Source organism: Hemicordylus capensis, chromosome 2, assembly GCF_027244095.1.
Source record: "Hemicordylus capensis ecotype Gifberg chromosome 2, rHemCap1.1.pri, whole genome shotgun sequence".
NCBI classification, from domain to species: domain Eukaryota; kingdom Metazoa; phylum Chordata; class Lepidosauria; order Squamata; family Cordylidae; genus Hemicordylus; species Hemicordylus capensis.
This window is the reverse complement of record NC_069658.1, coordinates 244,052,539-244,077,322: the sequence shown is the minus strand read 5'-3', so window position 1 is coordinate 244,077,322 and position 24,784 is coordinate 244,052,539. Positions and strand designations below refer to the sequence as shown.

General features: G+C 46.0%; 1 protein-coding gene across 1 annotated transcript in view; it reads left to right on the top strand.

Moving 5' to 3' along the window:
• The first annotated feature begins 3,873 nt into the window (after positions 1–3,873).
• LOC128347585 (zinc finger protein 850-like) overlaps positions 3,874–24,784 on the top strand; it is a 32,454-nt gene continuing 11,543 nt past the window's right edge. Inside the window, exons 1-3 of the mRNA XM_053302536.1 lie at positions 3,874–4,275; positions 10,273–10,393; positions 16,329–17,564. Coding sequence (XP_053158511.1) covers positions 10,360–10,393; positions 16,329–17,564 — 1,270 coding nt within the window. The 5' untranslated portion in view covers positions 3,874–4,275; positions 10,273–10,359. The remainder of the gene's footprint in view (positions 4,276–10,272; positions 10,394–16,328; positions 17,565–24,784) is intronic.

Genomic DNA, 24,784 nt, shown 5'->3' with positions numbered 1-24,784 from the left:
CCCATCTGTCACAGCCAAATATTTTCAGGTCCCCAATATGTAGATTTCTCCAGAGACAACACAACTGTGTCCCTCACCTTCAGAACTGCCTGTAGACTGGAAGTAGAGTTCTGGGAGTTGGATCGGAAGGCGAGAACTTGATCTTGTCCCTGAACTGACTGTTTTGGAAAGGGAGAGATAGAAAACAAAACCAGACACATCCCTAGCCCTATTCAGACATTGTTCCACTTGCACACAGATATCTATACACACATACATGTTTCTGTGTGTGAATGAATGGAGAGAAGAGCTGGTCTTGTGGTAGCAAGCATGAATTGTCCACTTTGCTAAGCAGGGTCCACCCTAGTTTGCATTTGGATGGGAGTTTATATGTGAGCACTGTAAGATATTCCCCTTGGAGGATGGGGCCGCTCTAGGGAGAGCACCTGCCTGCTTGCATCCAGAAGGTTTCAAGTTCCCTTCCTGGCATCTCCAAGATAAGGCTGAGAGAGAGAATCCTTCCTGCAACCTTGGAGAAGCCGCTTCCGGTCTGGGTAGACAATACTGAGCTGGATGGGCAAATGGTCTGATCCGGTAGTAGACAGCTGCCTATGTTCCTAATGTATGTGCATTCACTTTAAAAGTGAACCTGTATACAGGCTCCCTCAGATGTTATGTTCACATAGGAAATGTACCACTGTAAGTGTACTACACAAATAATGGCACATCTGTGCAGATTAGTACATGCATACACAGTGTGGTGTAGTGGTTAGAGTGCTGGACTAGGACCGGGAGACCCGAGTTCAAATCCCCATTCAGCCATGATACTTGCTGGGTGACTCTGGGCCAGTCACTTCTTTCTCAGCCTAACCTACTTCACAGGGTTGTTGTGAGGAGATAAGTATGTAGTACTCTGGGCTCCTTGGAGGAAGAGCGGGATATAAAATGTTAAAAATAATAATAATAATATGCTGTGTACAGATTGCACATGCATTGGAACTTTCCAAACAAAATGTGCCCCAGGCTAATGATAATGTTGGTTCTTCCGTTTGCCACTTTCTCCAGCTCTGTAGTATCCCATCTAAGATACCACAAGCAGAATTGTACAGAGTTTTCCAAATGGGGCCGCACCATGTATTTGTATAAGAACATAATCATATTAGGAGCTTGATTTTTGACCACTATCCCTAGAATGGAAAGTGCGGTTGCACAGTGGTGCCATGTTTTCTTGGAGCTATCCAAGATCTTTCTCATGGGACCAGTGAGCCATCACATGGTATCAGGATGTGAGGGTGTATGTATTTCACACATCCTGGAGTGCTGAAGTGCCTTTCCATGATCATGAGGAGAACTCAGATTGCCTAAGCTGAAACGTATCCACTACCAGGAGGACAAGATGATGCCAGAGGAAAAAATGCTAACCCTGACATAAGGCTAGAGTCAGATTCTAGGTTGGTAGGAGAATGGATACTGAAATCAAGGGACTCCTGATCTTGGAATCCAAGAAAGGGCCACAAGTGGGTGTGAGCTTTCAGAGAGCCCTAACTCTGGGACTCTACATCAACGGAGAGGAGGCTAGCTGTGGGATCCAAGCAGCCCAGGCAGTGGGTGTGAGACTTAGGGAAGGATGTGACCACAACCGGAGAGCTTTAACTGGAGCCAAAGAGGAGAACTACACATGATATACTGAATGCAAAGGCATTTATTTACTTAGCAAGGATGTGACCACAACCGGAGAGCTTTAACCGGAGACAAAGAGGAGAACTACACATGATATACTGAATGCAAAGGCATTTATTTACTTAGCATATTTATATACTGTTCCAGTCCAAACTTGTGTCTCTGGGCGGTTTACAACCACATCATAAATTGAAACAGGAATTAAAACGTTAAGCATAGAACAATTTAAAACAATGGCAAATTCTGTAAATCTAATTAAAACCAACTCAACAGACATCAACGGCTGGCTAGCTGATGCCGCCAGGCTGCTCGCCAGAAGGCAAGTGGCCCCTCTCTGAGTGGACATTGCAGCGTTTGGGAGCCACTACCAAAAAGAGGTCTACCCTGTGCTGAACCATAGGAGGGATGGACTGTCAGTGCTCAGTGACACAGTAGCTATTTTGCATGCTGACAGTCCCAGGTTCAGTCCCTCATATTACTACTACTGCTACTGTGAACATTTATATACTGCTCTTCAACAAAATTCTCAACACAGTTTACATAGAAAAATACATAATACATAAATAAGATGGTCCCCTGTCCCCAAAGGGCTCACAATCGAAAAAGAAACATAAAGGTAAACACCAGCAACAGCCACTGGAGGGGTGCTGTGCTGGGGATGGATAGGACCAGTTCCTCTCCCCCTGCTACATATAAGAGAGCCACCACTTTTAAAAGGTGCCTCTTTGCTCAGTTAGCACACGACAGGTGTTAAGTTAGCACAGCAAAGCCAAGAATCCTAGAACGTCAGAGTCGGAAGGGACCTTGAAGGTCTTCTCGTCCAACCCCCTGCTGAGAGTTGGAATCTACTTCAGCATCCCTGACAGATGTCCGTCCAGCCTCTGTTTGAAGACCTCTAGCACAGGAGAGCAGCACCATTGCAAGAGGCAGACTATTCCACTCTTAAAGGCTCTTACAGTTAGGGAATTCTTCCTAATCTCTAACCTGGACCTGCTTCCTTGTAATTCCCACCCACCGGTTCTAGTCCTGCATTCAGGAGCCACAGAGAACAAACCCACTCCGTCTTCTCTGTGACAGTGCTTCAGATATTTGAAGATGGGTATCATGCCTCCTGTTAGTCTTCTCTTCTCCAGACTAAACATAACCAACCCCATCAGAAAAAAAAGTGTCTCTCTAGCCACTTTCTCCAAACCAGGCATCCTTTTATAAACCAAAGACAGAGGCAAGAGATCTATAACCCCACTGGAATGGGGATACCCTTCACCTGAGAGAGGCTGGCAGAAAGGGCAGTTGGATTTCTTTGTTTTTATTTATCAAATTTATCTTTCTATCATATTCCTATTCCACCTGATATATGCATCTCTAGGCAGTGTACATAGGAACATAAGAAGCTGTCATATACTGAGTCAGACCCTTGACTGAGCTAGAAGCATCTAGCTCAGTATTGTCTACACAGACTGGCAGCAGCTTCTCCAAGCTTGCAGTCAGGAATCTCTCTCAGCCCTATCTTGGAGATGCTGCCAGGGAGGGAACTAGGAACCTTCTGCTTGTTTGGTGTAATGGTTAGAGTGCTGGACTAGGACTGGGAGACCCGAGTTCAAATCCCCATTTAGCCATGTGACTTGCTGGGTGACTCTGGACCAGTCACTTCTCTCTCACCCTAACCTACTTCACAAGGTTGTTGAGAGGAGAAACTTAAGTATGTAGTACACCGCTCTGGACTCCTTGAAGGAAGAGCGGGATATAAAATGTAACTGTAAATATGCAGATGCTCCTCCCAGAGCAGCCCCATCCCCATTCAGCCATGATAATTGCTGGGTGACTCTGGGCCAGTCACTTCTCTCTCACCCTAACCTACTTCACAGGGTTGTTGTGAGGAGAAACTTAAGTATGTAGTATACCACTCTGGGCTCCTTGGAGGAAGAGCGGCATATAAAAAGTAAAGTAAAATAAAATAAAATAAAATCCCCTAAGGGGAATATCTTACACAGTGCTCACATATGTCTCCCTTTCAAATGCAAGCCAGGGCAAACCCCTGCTTAGGAAAGGGGACAATTCATGCTTGCCACCACCACCAGCTCTCCTTTCTCCTCGATTCTCGCGAACAAAGCAAAGCCTGAGCCTCAACAAGGCAAGCCGATTTCTCCCTCTACAGACAGGAGGGAAAAGGCGCATCATCCACTGGGGACCATAGAGCTAGGAAAAGACAAAAGAGGCAGCGTTTCGTTCCGGCTCCCGTCCCATTACACAGCCGCCACCTGCAGGCCGGCTGCATAATGTAGCTCGGCGGCGGGGAAGGCGCAGGAGGCTCTCCATACCTTCCTTGGCTCTCTGACCTCGAGAGGAAGGAAATCAAAGAAGGAAGGAAGAGGAGGGAGCAGGGCAGGACGGGATGCCTGGTGGCGGAGCGGCCGCTGCACCTCCGCTGCTTTGTGCGTTTCCACCTCGGGGCGGAGCTGGAGGTCGATTCCCGGAGAGAGCGAGCCAAGAGTTCCTGCTTCCCCACGAAACTGCACAAAGGCCCCCCGAAGGAGGAGCAGCGGAGTCTCCTAGACTTCTTCTGTAGGGCGGGGGGGAAGCGGGCCTTGTTTTCTAGTCTCCCCGCCCCGGGATTTGGTGAGTCCCACGTTCATTCGAGGGAAGGGGCAAGCGGGCGGGGGCTGGTTGGTGGGAAGTACCAGGTGGGCGGGGGGGGAGACCTAGGAAAGGGTGGGGGGGGGAGAAAGAGAGAACAAAGGCAGGCAAGGCAGGCAGCTGCTGCTAGGCATGGGCGCGGGGGGAGGCTTGAATGAGCAAGTTCGATTCCGCCCCTTCCAGCTCGCTGGAAGATGCTTTGTGGCCCATTTCTGCCCCTGCACCCAGATCGCGCGGAGCTTCATTTCCTCCGCCCGGCAAGGCCGCGAGCGCCCTCCTCTCCGGGCTGATGGGTCCAAAGCATTTTAAAGCCCTTCCTGTTGGCCATAAGAAGAAAAGAGCACGCAGGGAACATCTGGGGAGGTGCCCTCTGCCGAGTCCGGCCTTGGTCCGTCTAGCCCAGTATTGGCTGCGCGGACTGGCCAGTCGCTCTCCTCCGGGTTTCCAGGCAGGGGTCTTTCGGGCGGGTGTGCTGAGGATGGAAATAGAGCTTTCTGCAGGCCAAGCGCAAGGCCCGGCTCCTGAGCGGCATCTCAAAAGGAGGAGGAGGAAGGAGTCCTGGATGGGGGCTGTTGTAGAGGAGAAAGGGTGAAGCAGGTGCAGCTGTGGTGAGAGAGGGCTCAAAGAAAGGCCCCCCCCGGAGGTGGGGGAAGGGTGTTGCACTGGACTGAAGGCTTTGGCTTTGCAGCTGGAGGTGGCCTGTAGCCACCAGACTAGTAGCCATGGGCAGGTCTATTAGTGGCTTCTAGTCTGGTGGCTATAGGCCACCTCCCGCCTCAGATGCCTCTAAATGCCAGTGGCAGGGGAGCAACAGCAAGAGGGAGGGCATGCCCTCAGCTCTTGCCTGTGGGCTTCTCAGAGGCATCTGGTGGGCCACTGTGTGAAATGGGATGCTGGACTAGATGGTCCTTGGGCCTGATCCAGCAGGGCTGTCCTTATGGAAGAAACTTACCCATCCAGGTCCCCCCACACTGCCTTTCCAGTTTATCTTTGACTCTTGGCAGGGGTGTTGCTTGGTACTGAAAAGATCCAAGGTCTGGGCAAACAACACTCTCTACCAGTTTCTGATAGATTGATTATGATTAATGATTACCATTAATCACTAGGGCATCTTAGTTATATTTGGCATTATTAGACCGGGGCATTGCTTGGGCCCTACTAGGATTGGGTCCCTGGCCCACAGAATTAGCTTTGTTTTCAAATTCCCCTCCCTCTTGCAATTCAGTCACAATCCATATTGTCTCCGATGTTGTTTAACATCTACATGAAACTGCTGGGAATGCTCATCAGGGGATTTGGTGCAGGGTGTTATCAGTATGCTGATGATACCCAAATCTATTTCTCCATGTCAACATTGTCAGGAGAAGGCATAACCACCCTAAATGCCTGCCTGGAGGCAGTAATGGGCTGGATGAGGGATAACAAACTGAGGCTGAATCCAGATAAGACAGAGGTACTTATTGTGAGAAGTTGGAAATTGGGAGATGAGTTTGATCTGCCTGTTCTGGATGGTGTTGCACTTCCCCAGAAAAAACAGATACGCAGTCTGGGGGTGCTTCTGGATCACAACCTCTCTCTGGTTCCCCAGATTGAGGTGGCAGCCAGAGGTGCCTTCTATCAGCTTCGGCTGATACGCCAGCTGCATCTATTTCTTGAGATAAATGACCTCAGAACAGGTACATATGCTGGTAACCTCCAGGCTTGATTACTGCAATGCGCTCTATGTGGGGCTACCTTTGTACGTAGTCCAGAAACTGCAGTTAGTCCAGAATGCGGCAGCCAGATTGTTCTCTGAGTCATCTCGGAGAGACCACATTACCCCTATACTGAAAGGGGTATAGGCTGCTGATAAGGTTCTGGGCAAAATACAAGGTTCTGGTTATAATCTATGAAGCCCTAAACAGCATAGGCCCTGGATATTTAAGAGAATGCCTTCTTCACTATGATTCCCACCACCCATTAAGATCATCTGGAGAGGTTTGTCTACAGTTGCCACCGGCTCGGCTCATGGCTATTCAGGGACGGGCCTTCTCCACTGCTGCCCCGACCCTTTGGAATGCGCTCCCTGCTGAAATAAGAGATTCTCCATCTCTGACAACTTTTAAAAAATCAATTAAGACACATTTCTTCACCCAGGCTTTTAATTAGATTTACAGTTTTAATATTTTTTAAACTTGTTTTAAATTTTAAATTGTTTTAAAGTGTAAATGTTGTGTTCATTGTGAACTGCCCAGGGCCATATGTTTTGGGTGGCATATAAATTTATTAAATAAATAAATCCAACTGCTGGGCTCAAAGGAGTGAGTGGGGGCAATGGCCCAAGAGAGAGAGGTGGGTAATATTCCCCCAAAAAGAATGCTTAGCTAACCCCAAAAAGTGTTTTTATGGTTTAGAAATCTTCTTAAAGCCACTTCAAAAAGAGAGAGGTTGAGGGGTGAAATAATTATTTCACCCCTCAATCTCTTACTCTTTGTAGTGGCTTCCCCACCCCAGTTTTCACATATTGACAAACCTGTTGCAAGTAGTGATTGCAAGGGCAGGGGGAAACTGAATATTAGGAGTATTTTAATATGCTGCTACTGCATTTAATTTAAATTTCCCTTTAAACAAGACCTGGCCAAAAGCCCAGCAAAACCTACCTACTTCACAGGGTTATTGTGAGGATAAAAATAAGCATGCTCCTTGGAGGAAGAGCGGGATATAAATCTAAAAAATGGGGAGAAAATGAAAAGGGATCTTTCTCTAATTGTTTACTCTCTGGAGAATAAGATGCAAATCAAGCATAAGAGTAACATTTGTAACATTTATTGCATCACTTGGCAATGCGCAGATACAAAATAGATTACAACATCAAGCTTATGACAGACAGCATGCATACATATATTCTGGGACTGACAAAACTGTCAATCTTGTTTCTTCATCCAGTTACATTTTATAATCCCACCTCATTGGAATCAAAGATCATATTCAGTGATGTGTTTTGTTCCCTTTTATGGCTGATTTATTTTGACCAGGCGGTTCTTCCTTGTACTCACCCGTTTCTTGTGATTGGTCCATCTCTTGTCTGGATCTGGTAATAAAATCTCTTCTTGTAACTCCCATCACTGGGCATGTCTTTGGTCAAGTTGTTTGTTATTTATTCTTTAACTCATCCTGAGGTTTGTCTCCTAACGGTGACCACATGGCAGATTCAGTGATGTCTTGCTAAACCTTGTGCTCTGTGGTCAGCTAGCGTGAACCTACCCAGTTGTGTGGAGAGTGTTACAGCCATTTCTCACCCAGAAGTCCAAGGCCTAACTGTGCTTTATATGTTGATCCCTACAAGCAACAGGGAAATGACTTGACTAGCAAGCTAGAGGTTGCCGATTCGAATCCCTGCTGGTATGTTGCCCAGACTATGGGAAACGCCTATATCGGGCAGTAGCAATATAGGAAGATGCTGAAAGGGATCATCTCATACTGCATAGGAGATGGCAATGGTACACCCCTCCTGTATTCTACCAAAGAAAACCACAGGACTCTGTGGGCGCCTGGAGTCGAAATTGACTTGACGGCACACATTACCTTTAGAGAGAGTGGATAGCAGGAACTTCTTTTCCCTTTCTCGCAATACTAGAACCAAGGGTCAACCAATGAAACAGATAGCATTCCTATCCCCCTCTTCCTCTAAGGAGCCCAGAGCAGTGCACATGGCTGTATTTATCCTCACAACAACCCTGTGAGGTGGGCTAGGCTGAGAGAGAAGTGACTGGCCCAGAGTCACCCAGCGAGTTCCATGGTTGAATGGGAATTCGAACTTGGGTCTCCGCAGTCTGTCCAACTCTGCACAAGGAAGTACTTGTGTATAATTAATGTCTAGAATTCTCTGCCATGGGATGTGGCAATGACCACCAGCTTGGATGGCTTTAAAAAGGGCTCAGACAAATCCATGGAGGAAAAACCTATTGGTGGTTAACTAGTTTGGATGGCTGCAGGCTAGCTCCAAGTTCAGAGGCAGGAGACCTCTGAATACCAGTTGCAGGGGAGAGGAGATGCCTTCATCTGCTTGTAGGTTTCCCAGATATCTCCTGCCAACTGAGTAAAGAGGCACTTCTTAAAAGTGGTGATTCTCTATTTAGCAGGGGGAGAGCAACTGGTCCTGTCCAGCCCTAACACAGCATCCCTCCAGTGGCTGTTGGTAATGGGGCTATTCACACGGTGACAAACCCACCTGTGAAGCCTCCCTCTTAAATGAGGTTAAGGGAGCAAGCACTCCTTTAACCTCATTTTTTTGATCGTGTGTCAGCTGCTGCTGCTTGCAGCCTTGGCTGACACACTCTGGAGAGCCCAGCGGGGGGACCCCACTTGTGCAGTGCATTACTTGGGCTCTGGGGGGTGACCTGCTGTGGGGCGTCCCAGCACCCCAACTTCCATTGCTGCAGGGGAAGCCGTAGGATAGCCCGAAGCGAGCTACTGCTCGTCTGGGCAGGTGATCTGCCTGCCCAGGGAACCACAACTGATCGTCTGCAGGGAAGGTAAGTTAAACCTTCATCCCCACAGACAGCCCCGGAGCTCTTCTCCGTGATCGTGAGAAGAGCTCCAATGTCTATCTTATGTTTCTTTTTTAGATTGTGAGCCCTTTGGGGGCAGGGAGCCTATCTCTCTCTCTCTCTCTCATCTATCTATCTATCTATCTATCTATCTGTAAACCACTTTGGCAACATTTGTTGAAAAGCACTATATAAATATTTGTCCACCTTCTTGACCACTGTGGGAAACAGGATGCTGGATTAGACAGGCCCTGGGCCCGATCCAGCAGGGCTTTTCTTATGTTCTATGTTCTTACGTCCTGGTTTACCTTTCAAACAATCAGAAAATTTTGAATTTTTCTGGCAATCTCAAATGAGAGGGATACTTGGAGAATAGTTCTGTCTTATCTTTACTAGGCACGGGCTGCATAATCTGAGCAATAAGGGGCCTTCCAGCTCAGTCTGTTCATAATTTGCTGTAGCACATACTTTAGATGCATTGATATAATTCGGCATAAGTGTCCATGCAAGGAGGTATATGGGATTTCTCTTGTACCATCAGCTGCTTTTGTATGTATGTATTTATCTATCTATTTATTTATTTCTATACCGCCCTTCCAAAAATGGCTCAGGGCAGTTTACACAGAGAAATAATAAATAAATAAGACTAGTCGACCCCGCACAGAGCATCTGTGCGCTCTTTGGGGCCAGTGGTTACCTCTTCCCTCCCACCTTCTGCCCCAGTCTCCACTTCCAGGCCCAGCCACCTCTTCTCCCCACCACCACTTCTGCCCCTCCAACTTTCTCCCCCCCCCCCCAAGCCTTGCCTCTGTGGCTGGGCTGGGCCCGCTGCTGCCTCTACGGCCAGGCCTGCCGCTGCCGTGGCGACCAATCCTCCTGGGTGCGCCTCAGCCAATCAGGCCCGTCTGCCGCCCAGCCAATCAGCTGGGCGCTGGGATGCACATTCTAAGGCACACCCAGGAGAATTAATAATATAGATAGATGGATCCCTGTCCCCAAAGGGCTCACAATCTAAAAAGAAATACAAGATAGACACCAGCAACAGTCACCGGGGGTACTGTGCTGGGGATGGATAGGGCTTGTATGTTTTGTTATAATTTGTAATGTTATGTAGTTCAACAAAATTATTAAAATAAAATTTAAAATGGAGGAGGCTGTGGGCCCAAGCCATACCCTATGCACCCGAGCCTGAGATCCTTTAAGTACCCTACACCCTTGCTCCTTTGGAACAGAGAACCTTTAAAAAAAAACACTATTCTTTGTTGTGTAAACCACTTTGAATGTTTTTATTGAAAAGCAGACTATAAATGTGCTTTCTAAACCTGCTGGAGAATATCCCCTACTCATCTTATGTGACCTCATCTTAAAGAACTTTCTGGATTGTGCTTAGAAGGGAAAGAACCATTATGTGATCTTCAAGGGAGAACATGTTTTCTTCTTCTTGTTTCAGGTGGCCTTTGAGGAAGTGGCTGTGCATTTCAGCGAGGAGGAGTGGGCTCTGCTGGATCTGGACCAAAGAGCCCTGCACAGGAAAGTCATGGAGCAGAACTTTGCTATTGTGGCCTCTCTGGGTAAGACAGCTTCTTCTTCTTCTAGATCAGGGCTATTCAGCTGTGGCCCGCCTACAGATGTTGGCCTATTACTCCCATGAACCCCACTGGCTGGGGATTATGGGAATTGTAGTTCAAAAACAGCTGGAGGGCCCAAGTTGAGTAGCCCTGCTTTAGAAGATACAATCCTTTTTTGAATAGCAACACATACACACAACCTTTTTTTTTTTTTTTTTTGTATGCACATCCTCTTCTTGTGGCTTTGCAGGATTTTTATTGTATTCATTTATGTATTGTTAAAATATTTTTGTAGCAGACTGTGAAAGGTGAGAGTAAGGGCTGGTTCACTCAGCTGGTGGGAGCATGGTGCAAAAAATGCCAACACTGTGGGTTTGGTCCATGAACAGGCCAGAGAGCCAGTGTGAATCAGTTGTTAGTATCAAAATAGAAGCTGGGAAATCGAGATTCCATCACCCCCTCAGCGATGAAGCTCATTGAGTGGCTTTGGGCCAGGAATCTCTCAGCCAAACATACTTCAAAGGGTGGTTTTGAGGATAAATCCTCAGAAGAATACTTGGAAAAGAATACAGTGCTCATATTTAGCAGGGAGGGAGAGACTGTCCCTATCCAGGCCCAGAACAGTGTCCTTTAAGAGGCTGTTGCTGGTATCTTCCTTGCATTTGTTTATAGACTGTGAGCTTCTTAAGAACAAGGAACTGAGCAAAGAGGCATCTTTGTAAAATGGTGGATATCTTTTATTTAGAAGGGATAAAACCAACTGTTCCTATTCAAGCCGGCACAGTGATTCTCCAGCAACTGTTGCTGGCTTCTCTCTCTCTTGTGTTTCTTTTCATAATGTGGGCCCTTTTGGTACAGGGAACCATGTTATTCCTTTTTCTATGTTGAGGACTTTATTTTTGAAAACTAGTATATAAACATTAGGAGCGTAGGAAACTGTCTTATATCGAGTCGGACCATAGGTCCATCTACCTATGGTCCGACTCAATATAAGGCAGTTTCCTATGCTCCTAATGTTTATATACTAGTTTTCAAAAATAAAGTCCTCAACATAGAAAAAGGAATAATATGGTTGTGACTTCTCCAAGGTTGCAGGCAGGAATCTCTCTCAGCCTTATCTGGAGATGCTGCCAGGGAGGGAACTTGGAACCTTCTGCCTGCAAGCATACAGGTGCTCTTCCCAGAGCAGCCCCATCCCCTAAGGGGAAGATGAGTCTCCCATTCAAATGCAAACCAGGGTAGACCCTAGCATTGGGGACAATTCCTGCTTGCTACCACAAGACCAACTCTCCTCCATTCTTGATAATGAGGGAGGCACATGATGGAGGAAGTGTGGCATATAAAAGCAATAAACAAAACTGTCTGAACCTGAGTTGGGAGGTAGATTTGGTCTTAGAGGGATCATCCTCCCCCTGAGGGACAAAGTTTGTAGTAGGGGTGTGCACGGAACCGCGGAGCTGCGGTCCGGCACTGGGGTGGGGGGTTCCATTAAGGGCGGGGGGGGGCTTTACTTACCCCTCCCGCGCTTTCCACACACTGCCGCCGTAATTATTGAAGAAATTGCTCCTCCGATGGCTGTTCCTATTTTAAAAAATGGCTGCCCCCTTGAAGCCCTGGCCCCCTGCTGCTGCCTTGAAGCCCCCTCCCACCCCCTTAAATCTCGCCCCGGGCCCTTAAATCATGCCCCGATAACATTAAGAGGCGGGCGGTGGGGAGATGTCCTCCCGCCCCCTTCCCTGCTAGGCTGCAAAAGACTTTAGGAAGGCTTCTGCGCGTGCGCGCGCAGAAGCCTTCCTAAAGTCTTTTGCAGCCTAGCAGGGAAGGGGGCGGGAGGACATCTCCCTGCCGCCCGTTTCCCTGCCGGTCTGCAAAAGTACTTTTACTTTTGCAAAGAACTTTGCAAAGGAGAAACAGTTCTTTGCAAAGTTCTTTGCAAAAGTAAAAGTACTTTTGCAGACCGGCAGGGAAACGGGCGGCGGGGAGATGTCCTCCCGCCCCCTTCCCTGCTAGGCTGCAAAAGACTTTAGGAAGGCTTCTGCGCGTGCGCGCGCAGAAGCCTTCCTAAAGTCATTTGCAGCCTAGCAGGGAAGGGGGCGGGAGGACATCTCCCCGCCGCCTGCCTCTTAATGTTATCGGGGCATGATTTAAGGGCCCGGGGCGAGATTTAAGGGGGTGGGAGGGGGCTTCAAGGCAGCAGCAGGGGGCCAGGGCTTCAAGGGGGCAGCCATTTTTTAAAATAGGAACAGCCATCGGAGGAGCAATTTCTTCAATAATTACGGCGGCAGTGTGTGGAAAGCGCGGGAGGGGTAAGTAAAGCCCCCCCCCGCCCTTAATGGAAGCCCCCAAACTCCCCACCCGAACCAAAACCACCCAGTGACCGGACCGGTCTGGAGGCCTTTAGAATGGCCTCCGAACCGGTCTGTGCACATTCCTAGTTTGTAGCTTGGAGCTTCACCTGGACCCAACACTGTCCCTGAAGACACAGGTGCAGGAGTGCCTTTTGCCAGCTATGGCTGGTACACCAGTTGCAACCCTACTTTGAAAAGTCTGATTTTGACCTCAGTCACCCAGGTATCAGTGACATCCAGATTGGATTACTGTAATGCGCTCTGCGTGGGATTTCCCCTGAAGACGGCTCAGAAGCTGCAGCTGGTCCTGAATGCTGCCACAGGGCTTCTCGTGGGCACTAATCACTTCATGCGCAGCGAATTCCAGACGTTGTTGGCTACAACTCCCAGCATCCCCAGCTGGGACGGCCTTTGGCTGAGAATTATGGGAGTTATAGTCAACAACATCTGGGATCCCCTGTTAGAGGGAGCACTGTATCATGAGTATTACACCCATCCTGCAGTGCTTTCATTGATCACCAATTTGCTTCCGAGCTATATTCAAAGTGCTGATTTTGACCTTTAAAGCCCTACGCAGTTTGGGGTCAGGATATATGTTGGACCACATCCACTGATGTGAACCTACCAGGGCCCCTCCATTCTACATCTCAACCCCTGTTCGCAGCCCTGCCATTGACTGAAATCCAGTTGGTGGGGACCTTCTCATTTGTGGCCCCTCGGCTTTGGAATGCCCTCCCCAGTGAGCTTTGCCATGCTCCGTCCCTCAGGGTGTTTGAGAGAAACTTAAGAGACCCATCTTTGTAGAGAGGCATTTTAGTTTTATATTTATTTATTTTATTTTGATCTCTATACCATCCTTCCAAAAGTGGCTCAGGGTGGTTTACACAGAGAAATAACAAATAAATAAGATGGCTCCCTGTCCCCAAAGGGCTCACAATCTAAAAAGAAACACAAGATAGACACTAGCAACAGTCACTGGAGATACTGTGCCGGGGGTGGATAGGGCCAGTTATTCTTCCCCTTATAAATAAAGAGAATCGCCACGTTGAAAGGTGCCTCTTTGCCAAGTGAGCAGTTTTAACCTTGTATGTTTCTAACAGGTTGTTAATTTGTAAATCTGATTTTAGTTGGGTCTTGTTCTTAACTGAATTCTATTAATTTTATACTATTTTATTAGCTTTATTATCTGTGAGCTGCCCTGAGCAGTATTGTACTAGATACAAATACTTCAAATAAATAAATAGACCCTGAAGATATGAAGCTGCCTTATGTGGGGCTGGACTCTTAGCCATCTAGTTTAGCAGTCTCTACTCTGACTGGGGCTACCTAATGGCGCAGCGGGGAAGCAAAATGCCGAGAGAGCAGGAGGCTGTTGATTTGAATCCCCGCTGGTGTGTTTCCCAGACTATGGGAAACTCCTATATCAGGCAGCAGTGATACAGGAAGATGCTGCAAGGCATCATCTCATACTGCGCGGGAGATGGCAATGGTCAACCCCTCCAGTATTCTACCAAGAAAACCACATGGCTCTGTGGTCGCCAGGAGTCGACACTGACTCGACAGCACAATCTTTCCTTTCCTATTCTGACTGGAAACAACTTTCCAGGGCTCCAGACAAGAGTTTTCCTAAGCCTACTTGGACATGCTGCCAGAGTAATAAACAGAGACCTTCTTCAGGAAAAATAGATGTTCTAATGGTGAGCTTCTCTTTTGACAGCTCTAAAGGAGTCTTGACAGATGAGAGGGAGGGGGGTTTCAGCTTTCTTGAGCATGTTGGGAGAGGGAGAGCCAGCATTTGCTCAGAGAGTTTGGTAGGAGAAGGTTCCCCCTGTAATAAAGGGACAGTCACCTGAGCAGAAGATTGCCAACTAGATCCTGTGAGGTGCCTGCCATCAAGGGCAAACCTCCATCAGGCCCTGCTGCTACAGCCAAGCCTGTGAAGCAATACTATGTGTGTGTCAAGTGTCTATAAATCTCCTGCTCAGATTTCCCAAAAGGCCTGTCTGATCCAGGGCAGCCTTCGGCATGAGTGTGGTGCGTGGTTGCCCAGGACACCAGCCTGAAGGAGGCAGCAAGCTGAGCTTAGTGGCTCACTGTTTGCCGAGTGTACTAATTGCTGTGAGCTGGAAATGAGAGAGACAGACAGATGGGATAAATGAACTATGGGGAGCTGGAACCAAAGATGCTCCCCTCTCTCCGGGCACTATTTAACCAAGAGCTGGCCCTGATCTGAATTAAGTTCCAGCTTGTTCATGCTCCTTGAGTCCATCTCTGATCCTCAACCTCTGCAGTGTCTCAAGGCTGCTTTAAGCCCCAGATAAAAGGGAAGAGAGCTGGTCTTGTGATAGCAAGCATGAATTGTCCTCTTTGCTAAGCAGAGTCCACCCTGGTTTGCATTTGAATGGGAGACTCCATGTGCAAACACTGTAAAATATTCCCCTTAGTGGGTGGGGCCACTCTGAAAAGAACATCTGCACTCTTGCATGCAGATTCCAAGTTCTCTCCCTGGCAAATCCAGATGGGGCTGAGAGAGATTCCTTCCTGCAGCCTTGGAGAAGCTGCAGTATTGTCTGCTCAGATGGACCAATGGTCTGACTGGGTATAAGGCAGCTTCCTATGTTCCTATCTTTCCATGAGCAGAGAGTTATATTAAAGTGCCCTTATCCACACAACTGTCTATACTCACGCAAAACACCAGATCCAGAGTGTGCCCTGCTAAAGATATAGCACCAGATACATATCATTATCCATCCATGGAGGCCATGAAATCCAAAGCCACACAAATCCAGGCAAGGGCTCCCCTGCTTTGGGTTTTTGCCGCATTTGGGTCTTGTCTCCAAGAACTTCAGAGCAGGATGCAAGGGGTTGTTCCAACAACCTTATGAGGCAGTTTTGGCTGAAGGAGAGTGACAGGCCCCAACACTACCCTGAGAGTTGAGAGACGTTTTTCTCCCTCTCTCATAACTCTAGAACCAGGGTCATGAGATTGATTGCCAAGATATTTAGGACTGACAAAAGGAAGTACTTTTTCACACAACGCATAATCATCTTATGGAATTCTATGCCACAAGATGTGGTGACAGCCAACAGCCTGGATGGCTTTATGAGGGGTTTCGATAAATTCATGAACAAGTCTATCAACGGCTACTAGTTGGAGGGCTAAAGGCCACCTCCAGCCTCAGAGGTGAGATGACTCTAAATACCAGTTGCAGGGGGGTAACAGCAGGAGAGAGGGCATGCCCTCAGCTTTTGCTTGTGGGCTTCCCAGAGATACCTGGTAGGTCACTGTGTGAAACAGGATGCTGGACTAGATAGGCTTTGGGCTTGATTGAACAGGGCTGTTCTGATGAGTTTCATGGATCATAAGGCAGCTTTACAGGTTGCCATTCCAATTTCCAGGTTGCCAGTCCAAAGCTGTCAGTTAATGCCATCAACAGAGGTGGTTTCAATACACAGAAGGGATTTCCCTTCCTAGAAAGCCTCTGTTGTTGATCCATTATCAGAAGATTTACCAGGTGGGGGATGGTGGCTGATCTGAGGCTCCTTCTCTCTCCCCCACCACTTAACCATTTTCCCCCTCTTCATTTCAGCCATTGACAGATGGGAAAGTGAGAATGAGGAGAAACCCCATGGAGGGTTGTTGGGAGGTGCCACATGTAAAAGGAGGAAACAGAGAACGGTGACTGAAGGAAAACAGAAGGGGAGGACTGGATCTTCTGCTTCTCAGCAGGGTGACATCCATGAAATCCTAATCCAAGAAAAAATAGAGAAAGCAGAAGAGAGAAGTCTGTGCTCTGTGAGTAGGAAAAGCCTCAGTTTTAAATCAAATCTTAAACCTCAGTGGAAGATGCACACAGAGGAAAAACCATACATGTGCTTGGAATGTGGGAAGAGCTTCAGTCAGGGGGCAGTTCTTAGAAGACATCAAAGAATACATACAGGAGAAAAACCATTTACATGCTTGGTCTGTGGAAAAGGTTTCAGTGAGAGAGGGAATCTTACTATACATCGAAGAACCCACACTGGGGAGAAACCATATAAGTGCTTGGACTGTGGAAAGAGCTTCATTCGATCTGACTCTCTTACTATACATCAAATGAGTCACACTGGGGAGAAACCATATAAATGCTTGCAGTGTGGAAAGAGCTACAGCTCACGCACACTCCTAATTAGACATCAGATTATTCATACAGGAAGCAAACCATATAAATGCATGGTGTGTGGAAAGGGCTTCAGTCAGAGCTCATATCTTCCTATACATCAAAGAATTCACACAGGAGAGAAGCCGTATTCATGCCTGGAGTGTGGGAAGAGCTTCAGTAAGAGCTCAGATCTGGCTACTCATCAAAGAACTCACACAGGAGAAAAACCATATAAATGTTTGGAGTGTGGAAAGAGCTTCAGTCAGAGTTCAGATCGTACTAGACATCAACGAACCCATACTGGGGAGAAACCATATAAATGTTTGGTCTGCGGAAAGGGCTTCAGTGAGAGTGGGAAACTTAGTAAACATCAAAGAACCCACACTGGGGAGAAACCTTATACATGCTTGGAGTGTGGAAAGGGCTTCAGTCAAAGTTCAGATCTTACTAAACATCAACGAACCCACACTGGGGAGAAACCCTATAAATGCTTGGAGTGTGGAAAGAGTTTCAGTGAGAGTGGAAAACTTAATAAACATCAAAAAACCCACACTGGGGAGAAACCATATAAATGCTTGGAGTGTGGAAAGGGCTTTGGTGAGAGTGAAAAACTTACTAGACAAAGGACCCACGTTGGGGAAAAACCATATAAGTGCATCCTCTGTGGAAAGAGCTTCGGCGAGAGTGGAATGCTTGATGTCAAAGAACCTGCACTGGGAAGAAACCATATGAATTCTTGGAAAGAGGCTCCATCACAGTCAGCCCCTTACTTCTCACCAAAGAACCCACGCTGGTGATTCACGTTTTAAATGAACTCCAGGAAGAGTGCCACACGGCTCTCCTGTGGCAAAAACAGCAAAGAATGCTGTTACTCCTTGCAAGTCTTTTTTTTTTTTTAATGTGAGCTTCTGTGGGGTGCATTTGACAAAAGGAGGGGCCTTGCTTATGAAAGCTAATGCTTCAGTCTGCAGTTCTACCCCAGAGCTGGTGGATGTATATCTCCAAGCATGTCTCCATCTCTTTAAAGCAGTGGCAATCGACCACGTTATCCCTTGACCCACCCCACCCACTGCCTAAAATATGAGTTGATGATGTTTCTAAGACTTCTTCATACAACAGAGCAGGCACCTTTTCACTTTTTAAAAACTAAGGTGTGAACCCCAGAAAGGCAGTTCTCCCCTCTCCATTACAAGTAGGATATATACAAGGAGGAGACTATACTCTCCACAAGCACCATATGGTTCTCTCTCGTTGGAGATGCTTCAACCTCTGCAGCCTGAGCGTACAATTGCTCTATAGCAGCATGGGCAGGATGTGGTTCTGGACAGCTGAGAAGAGAAAAAGGTTGCTTCCATCCTAAGGGCATTTCCATGAAAACAGTAACATAGAGGTGAAAAACTAAAATGGTGTAAACTGACCAAAGTTGGTGTCGTAATACAGAGTCTGAAGATATGCCTTGGCCATAGTTAGGTTTGCCACGTTTGTCGAAGAGAATTCCAGGACGCAACTGTCAAAAGAGGGGTGTGTGCAGATTTAAAAAACCTTTCTTTTTTTTTTTTTTCTTTTGGCCAGGATTGGGAAGGTTGCTTGATCTTGGGGCTTGTTTCATGCATTTTTCTATATAGTGTTCTTTGCACTGGAGTGGGTTAGGCATGTTTCATCTCAATAAACACAATCAAATATGTGAAATACTGTCATCAAATTTAACAGAAGTGAAGTGGAGAAATTAAAGAAACCTGTACTAAGGGTTTTGTTTAATAACAGTTTATAAAATGGCCATTGTTTAAATGAGGGGAAGGGGTTTACTGAGTCATATGTAAGCCCCTTCCCCTCAGCCAGTCAGCAGCACTGGTACCAAATAAAGGGTAAGAATTTGGGGCTTTTAAACACTGATACCATGTAAGCTACAGTGCCTGGAGAGAAGCACCAGAAAAATGGTACAATTAATTAAAGCAATCTTTCCACTCAAATTCCTGGACATTTTGTAATCAGCGGGACATTTTTCTTACATTCTGGACAGACTGTCTGATTCCTGAACTGTCCAGGCCGAAACTGGGCACGTGGCAATCGTAGCCATAGCATTGGCCAGGAAGCCTGAAAAGTCTAAGAAAAATGCAGCACTCATTGACAACAAATATGCCAACTTATTAAAATGGATAGTAAAGAGAAATAAGTAAATTATACTAAATGTGCATGATGGATTCTAAAGAGGGCACTTAAGGTTTTATTTTTATCCAGTCATCGAGTTTTTAAGAATTGAATGTGGGGGCGATTACTGTGTAAGCCATAGAGAATTACTCCTGATTCCATTACCATAAAAGTGCCTGAAGTCTTATTTTTAAGTGTAACTGCAAAGAAAAATCCAACTTACTGTAAGCAAAGACAGTTTTCATGACTTAACTTGCTGCGATATTTGCATTTATTATATGGTTTAACACGTCTCAAGAATACGTAGTAAATGATTCCCCGCCCCACCGTAGCAGAATCGATAATTGAATCGGCATCCTGTTTGGTTTGAGATTTCTCCATGCACAGGCCAAGAAAACGTGGTAAGTCTTCTATGCGTGACCACCAGTCACAAGACAATTGCCAGTCGTTTGCAATTAGGTCTACTTCAAATATTCTTTATAATTCTTTGTGTGGCATAATTGCTTTGAGTTTCTAAATAGCTCCTGGGAATATAAGTGTATGTGTATAATGTTATGTATATGTAAAAAAGCATTATTCTGAATAGTTAGGATATATAAATAAAGTAGCTCTAAATAAGGTTGGCAGAAACGTTGGCTGACATGCAGACTAATGGTGCATGTGTGCAAGAGCAATGTTCCTCTGGGCTTCTGAAGCATGAACACTCTTGCGCAACAGGGGCAATATTTGCTGAGCTCCACATGCCCCGCAAGTGCTCCTTGACCTGCGGGATCATGACCCTGAGGGCTGTGCAGCCCTCCAGGATGTGTGTCTGCTGCCAAACAGTGCTTCTTGAGCATGGGAAGACTGGTGAAAAATCACCTCCCATTGTGCAAGATCACTTATGCTTTGGAAGTGCAGAGGCTAGCGCAGAGTGCACACTTTTGTTAGAAGCATGCCCGTAGCACTAGTCTGCATATCAGTCATTAAGAGGCCCTAGCCCAGGGGTGGGCAAAGCTGGCCCTTCAGCTGTTGTTGAACTACACCTACAACAATAAATTGTGGCTGGGGTGTTGTCGTTCAACAACAGCTGGAGAGCCAACTTTGCCCACCTCTGCCCTAGCAGGAAAAGTGTAACAATTTATGAGAGCCGAAGAGACTGCAAAATGTTGACATGAAGACTAATGGTTGACCCAGTTGCTTTGAGACAGAAATCCAGCGACAGCTTTATTGTAAACCACCCAGAGACATGGGTTTGGGGCGGTATATAAATGTGTTAAATAAATAAACAAGGCATCTCCAAACAGAAATTAGAACTGAAACCAGTCTCAAAACTGAGGAGAGCTCTTCGTCTGTAGTGGCAAAAATGTGGCTATCTCTTTGGAAATTGCCTCTGCAGGTTGCGAAACTATGCTGCTGATTCCTGCCGAAAAGCAGAGGCAGAACCGCCAAATATTGAAAGTCAATAAAACATTGAAAAATACACTATTATGAAGAGGTTAAAAAGAAGGATCATGAATGCAAGGCAACTAGGATGAAGTTAATCGCCAATAACCAGACTAACACGATGCAGGTGCTCTAAAGTTGAGTGCGTGTTACATGGGAGAAGCAATTTTCATCAGTCTCTCCTTCCCTCTGAAGCATGCTGTACCTCCAGAAAATGTGCCCCTGAGGATCATGCAGCCCTCAGGGACATTTTCAGAAGCTTAACGGGCTTCAGAGGGAAGGAGAGCTCTATGAAAATTGCTTCTCCCATGTAATACACATGCAACATTAGAGCACCAGCATTGTGGTAGTTTGGATGTCAGCCAGTGTGTGTGCATTTTAATCCATCCAATGGAAACATACATTGATGAATACAGATTGTACTCTTCCTGTTCACACAGACAGATGCATGCATATCGCAATCACCAAAAATAAGCCAGCTACCAATTTTTGTCACCAGTCTTGAAAGCTGTGTGGGCTACTACTACAGCTCACCAGTTTTCCTTGTGCAGTATCTCAAAGTTAAGCAATGTGTTAATGATATTAAATATTGAATTAACGTCAAATGGATATATATGCTTCAGGATTTGCGTGCTTTTCTTCCTATTAATGATTTACCTTGATGGCTAGTAAGCAACACAACAACCTGATGCTGTTACCAGTATGTTGGCTTGTCTTCTGATTTAAATTAGAACATGCAGAGAAAAACTGAGCTTAAACTAATTCTTCCACCAAGACCTCTTTATTGTGCAAAGATGAAATGCCACCCATCAGATGTTAAAAATTAAAACAAAACCGGTTTCATTGTCAAATTCTCGGTTGTCTGAGCAACTGAGGATGGTGTATTTGACACTGAAACCAGTTTTGTTTTAATATTTGATGAGTGGTATTTTATCTTGCGCAATAAAGAGGTCTTGATGGAGTAATTGCTTGGAGTTAATATGTGTATAGCATCGCCAACTTATCCACTTATCCTGAGTTTAAACTTTGAATACTGAGTGCAGTTAGCTGTCCAAGACTGCATTGGGCTGAATTTAGATATAACTAAGTACAGAAATTGATGTCCAATCATTCTGATTCTGTTACCAACACATTTTGCATGTTTCAGACACTTTCTAATACTTAAGGGTGTTTTTTTTTTTAAAGGCCTTATAGAAGATGTTCTCTTGCCTGTGGGTATATATAATATCAGCTTGAAAATTAGTTCATGGCTACAATCTTTGAAAAAGTGGCAACATGCCTGATTCCTTTACCTTGGAATTTCCTTTAAGCATTCCTGTGTCGTGCAGGGAGAAGATGCATCCCCTGCAATCTTTGTCCAATTTAAACTTTCTCCACTGGGTTTCAATATGTTCTGTCTGCTCCATGTTTTTTTTTTTTTAACCCAGATTCTGAAAGATTTGAATTTAAACATTTTTAATTTTGTGAAAGTATTTGTTTTAGTAGCCAGTCCAGTTTTATATCAACTGTAGTTGCTTACACAGATGCAAACACTAAATGACTAAGAATCACTGTAGCCTAAATCTAGTACTTGTAAAGAAACAGAACAGACACAAACTTTTAAAGATCATAAGGGAAGATCATAAGGGAACATAAGGGAACATTCTCCTTATACCAAGTCAGACTGTTGGTCTGTTTAGCTCAGTATTCTATCTATACTGACTGTCAGTGCCTTCTCCAAGGCTTCAGGCAAGAGTCATTCCCAGCCCTACCTGGAGATACCAGGGATTGAACTTGAGGCCCCTTGCATGCCAAACAGATGTTCTGCCACGGAGCTACAGCACCAAATCTTGCAATGAGGTTGTACCGTAGGCCTGTATTACTATTACTACTGTATTACGTAGGCCCATATTGCAGATAGAAGGGCTTGTATAACACTACCCGGTTAAATCTGAACCCAGGTCTTCCTGATCTGTTGCTGACAATATGATGGTTTAATGTTGCGTAAGCTCCTGTGGGTGAGAGCCCACTTCATGAGTTGGTGGGCTAGTACTGGAGAAATGCAGCAAAGCAGAGCATGATAACACTGAAGGCTGGTTCACCCAATCGGAAATAAGATAGGAGATGCCTCCCACCCTTATTCGGGAGCAGCGTGGGAGATTAAAACAAGGTCAGAGGGAGAGGAAGCGAGTGATGGTCTGCAAGGCTTGTGTTAGGTTGGAGGGCTCTATCCTGCCCAGCAGCTGTACCCAGCCTTTTAATGAGCCCTCCAACCCAACACAAGCCTTGCAGATGATCACTCCCCCTGCCTCGGACCTTGTTTTTAACTCAAATATAATCAGGAAATGGGAGTATGCATAGCTCCCAGACTAGGGGAGGAGGTGTTATTTTCCCACCTGATTCATCAATGTGAGAGTGGCCCTCAAGACTCTTAAATAATAATAATAATAAATAATAATAATTCGATTTCTATACCGCCCTTCCAAAAATGGCTCAGGGCGGTTTACAAAGAGAAATAACAAATAAAGGGGCAGGGACAAGGGGTTAAAATACAACAAGTGCAGTCCTCAATAGTGACAGGAAACCATCGTCTCCAATCCTTGTTTAATGCAGTCAAGTTTTCTGATCACTTCCCGCCCCGCCATTTCCTGCTCCGCATGATTTCCAGAGTCGATCTTTTTAATCTACTCTAAACACACACCCTCAGATCCATGGCACTGCGACCCCTGCATGTCAAAGTGCTTGCTGGTGGGTTTCTTGGTCATTGTACTTCTTATGTCAGATTTAGATCTACTCAGTCTTTAAGGGACAACCTCGTTACATATGACTGATGGGGATTTGAAGCCTGATATTACATATACCACACTCCTTGATGCACATGTGTATGAGCCGTGTATATAGGGCTCGCCATACAGAATACTTCTTATTAAGAGGCACAACTGGCATCTGGGCTTGTTGCATGGTCTGGCGCCATGTAGTCTATTTGATAAGATGGGTTGTTTGTTGGTTAGCATGAGCTTCAGATTAGGTGGTTGTCTCTATGATAGTAATGGCATGCCCCCTATAGATTCTTTGAGATAGGGATCACTTTCAATAATGGGTTGTAGTTCTTTTATGATGTGTCTAAGTAGATAGGACTGAGAACTGTAAGTTGTAGCAAGAGGATTCCTATCTTCTCCTTTTTGCTGTGTGTATCAATATCTCAATGAATATCTATCACAAAAATAAATATCTTATACCACTATTTATGGCTTGTAACTTAGTTTGGTTCTTTTGTTGTTCCATGCCATGTGCTGCTCTATGGCAAAGGTACCTCTGGTCCTTGGGGCATAGCATAGTTGGAGTGGGCCCAGGGACAAGAAGTGAAGAAGGGTCCCTGCTCCCCCTAAATTCTTCCCCGCCCTCTGTGTCTTTGCGGAAGAAGAATGGGAAGGACATGGTGAGAAAAGCATGCTATTTCTCCCCATGCAAAATAATACCGCACACACCCCATGCATGCAGACACTGTTTTAACTTTTAACAACCTATACTACTAGCACCTCATATTGTAACATCTACAACACTTATGTCTATCATGTACACACGCACATAGCCCAGTCAAAAGTTTAACATGGGAAACTGTTCTGGATTCTGCCCCCACCCCCACCCCGATGTAGGAATAAGCTGAACCCAGCTGCTAGGGAATATGTATGGGGTGGGGAGAAAAAGATTATAATGGCTTAGCCCTAATGTTTTTAATGAGAGCAGGATTAAAAAAGGAGCCCTATGCTTGTTGACTTGGAGATATTTTCAGCTCTGTCTTGGCTTCAGGAGAGGGGGAGGAGTGTCAAGCAGCATCCCTCCCTTCTCTTCTTTTTATGACTGACTGATGCTCAGCAATTTTTTCTTCGCAGTTGAACTTATCAGTCAAGCTTAGGTAAGGCTGAACCTAGCACTTGCCGGCCAATCAGGATAAGGGAGGGATGCTGCCCAGATAGGCACCGGATAGGATGCTGCCCGGAGGGAAGGCACTCCTTCCCTCCTGGATAGAACTTGTCTCACTTGAATCCGAGACATGTCCTCTCATCAGGAGCCAACAGTGTGCCAGAGTGTTGGGGAGAGGAAAGTGAGCTGTCACCTTGACAGTAGGCACCACCCTCATCTCCAATTATAGCTACACCCCTGCCTGGTCCCCTAAAAGCAGTTATCTCCCCTCACCCTGTCCTTCCAAAAAAGCACATCATTCCAACAAAAACACTAAAAGTCAGGTTGAATCAAAGTCTACCAGTAGCAGAAACTTCAATGGACTAAAGTCCATTTCATTGGAAGTATCAAGTGTTATCCTCCAATAGGGATGTTCATGAACCGGTTTG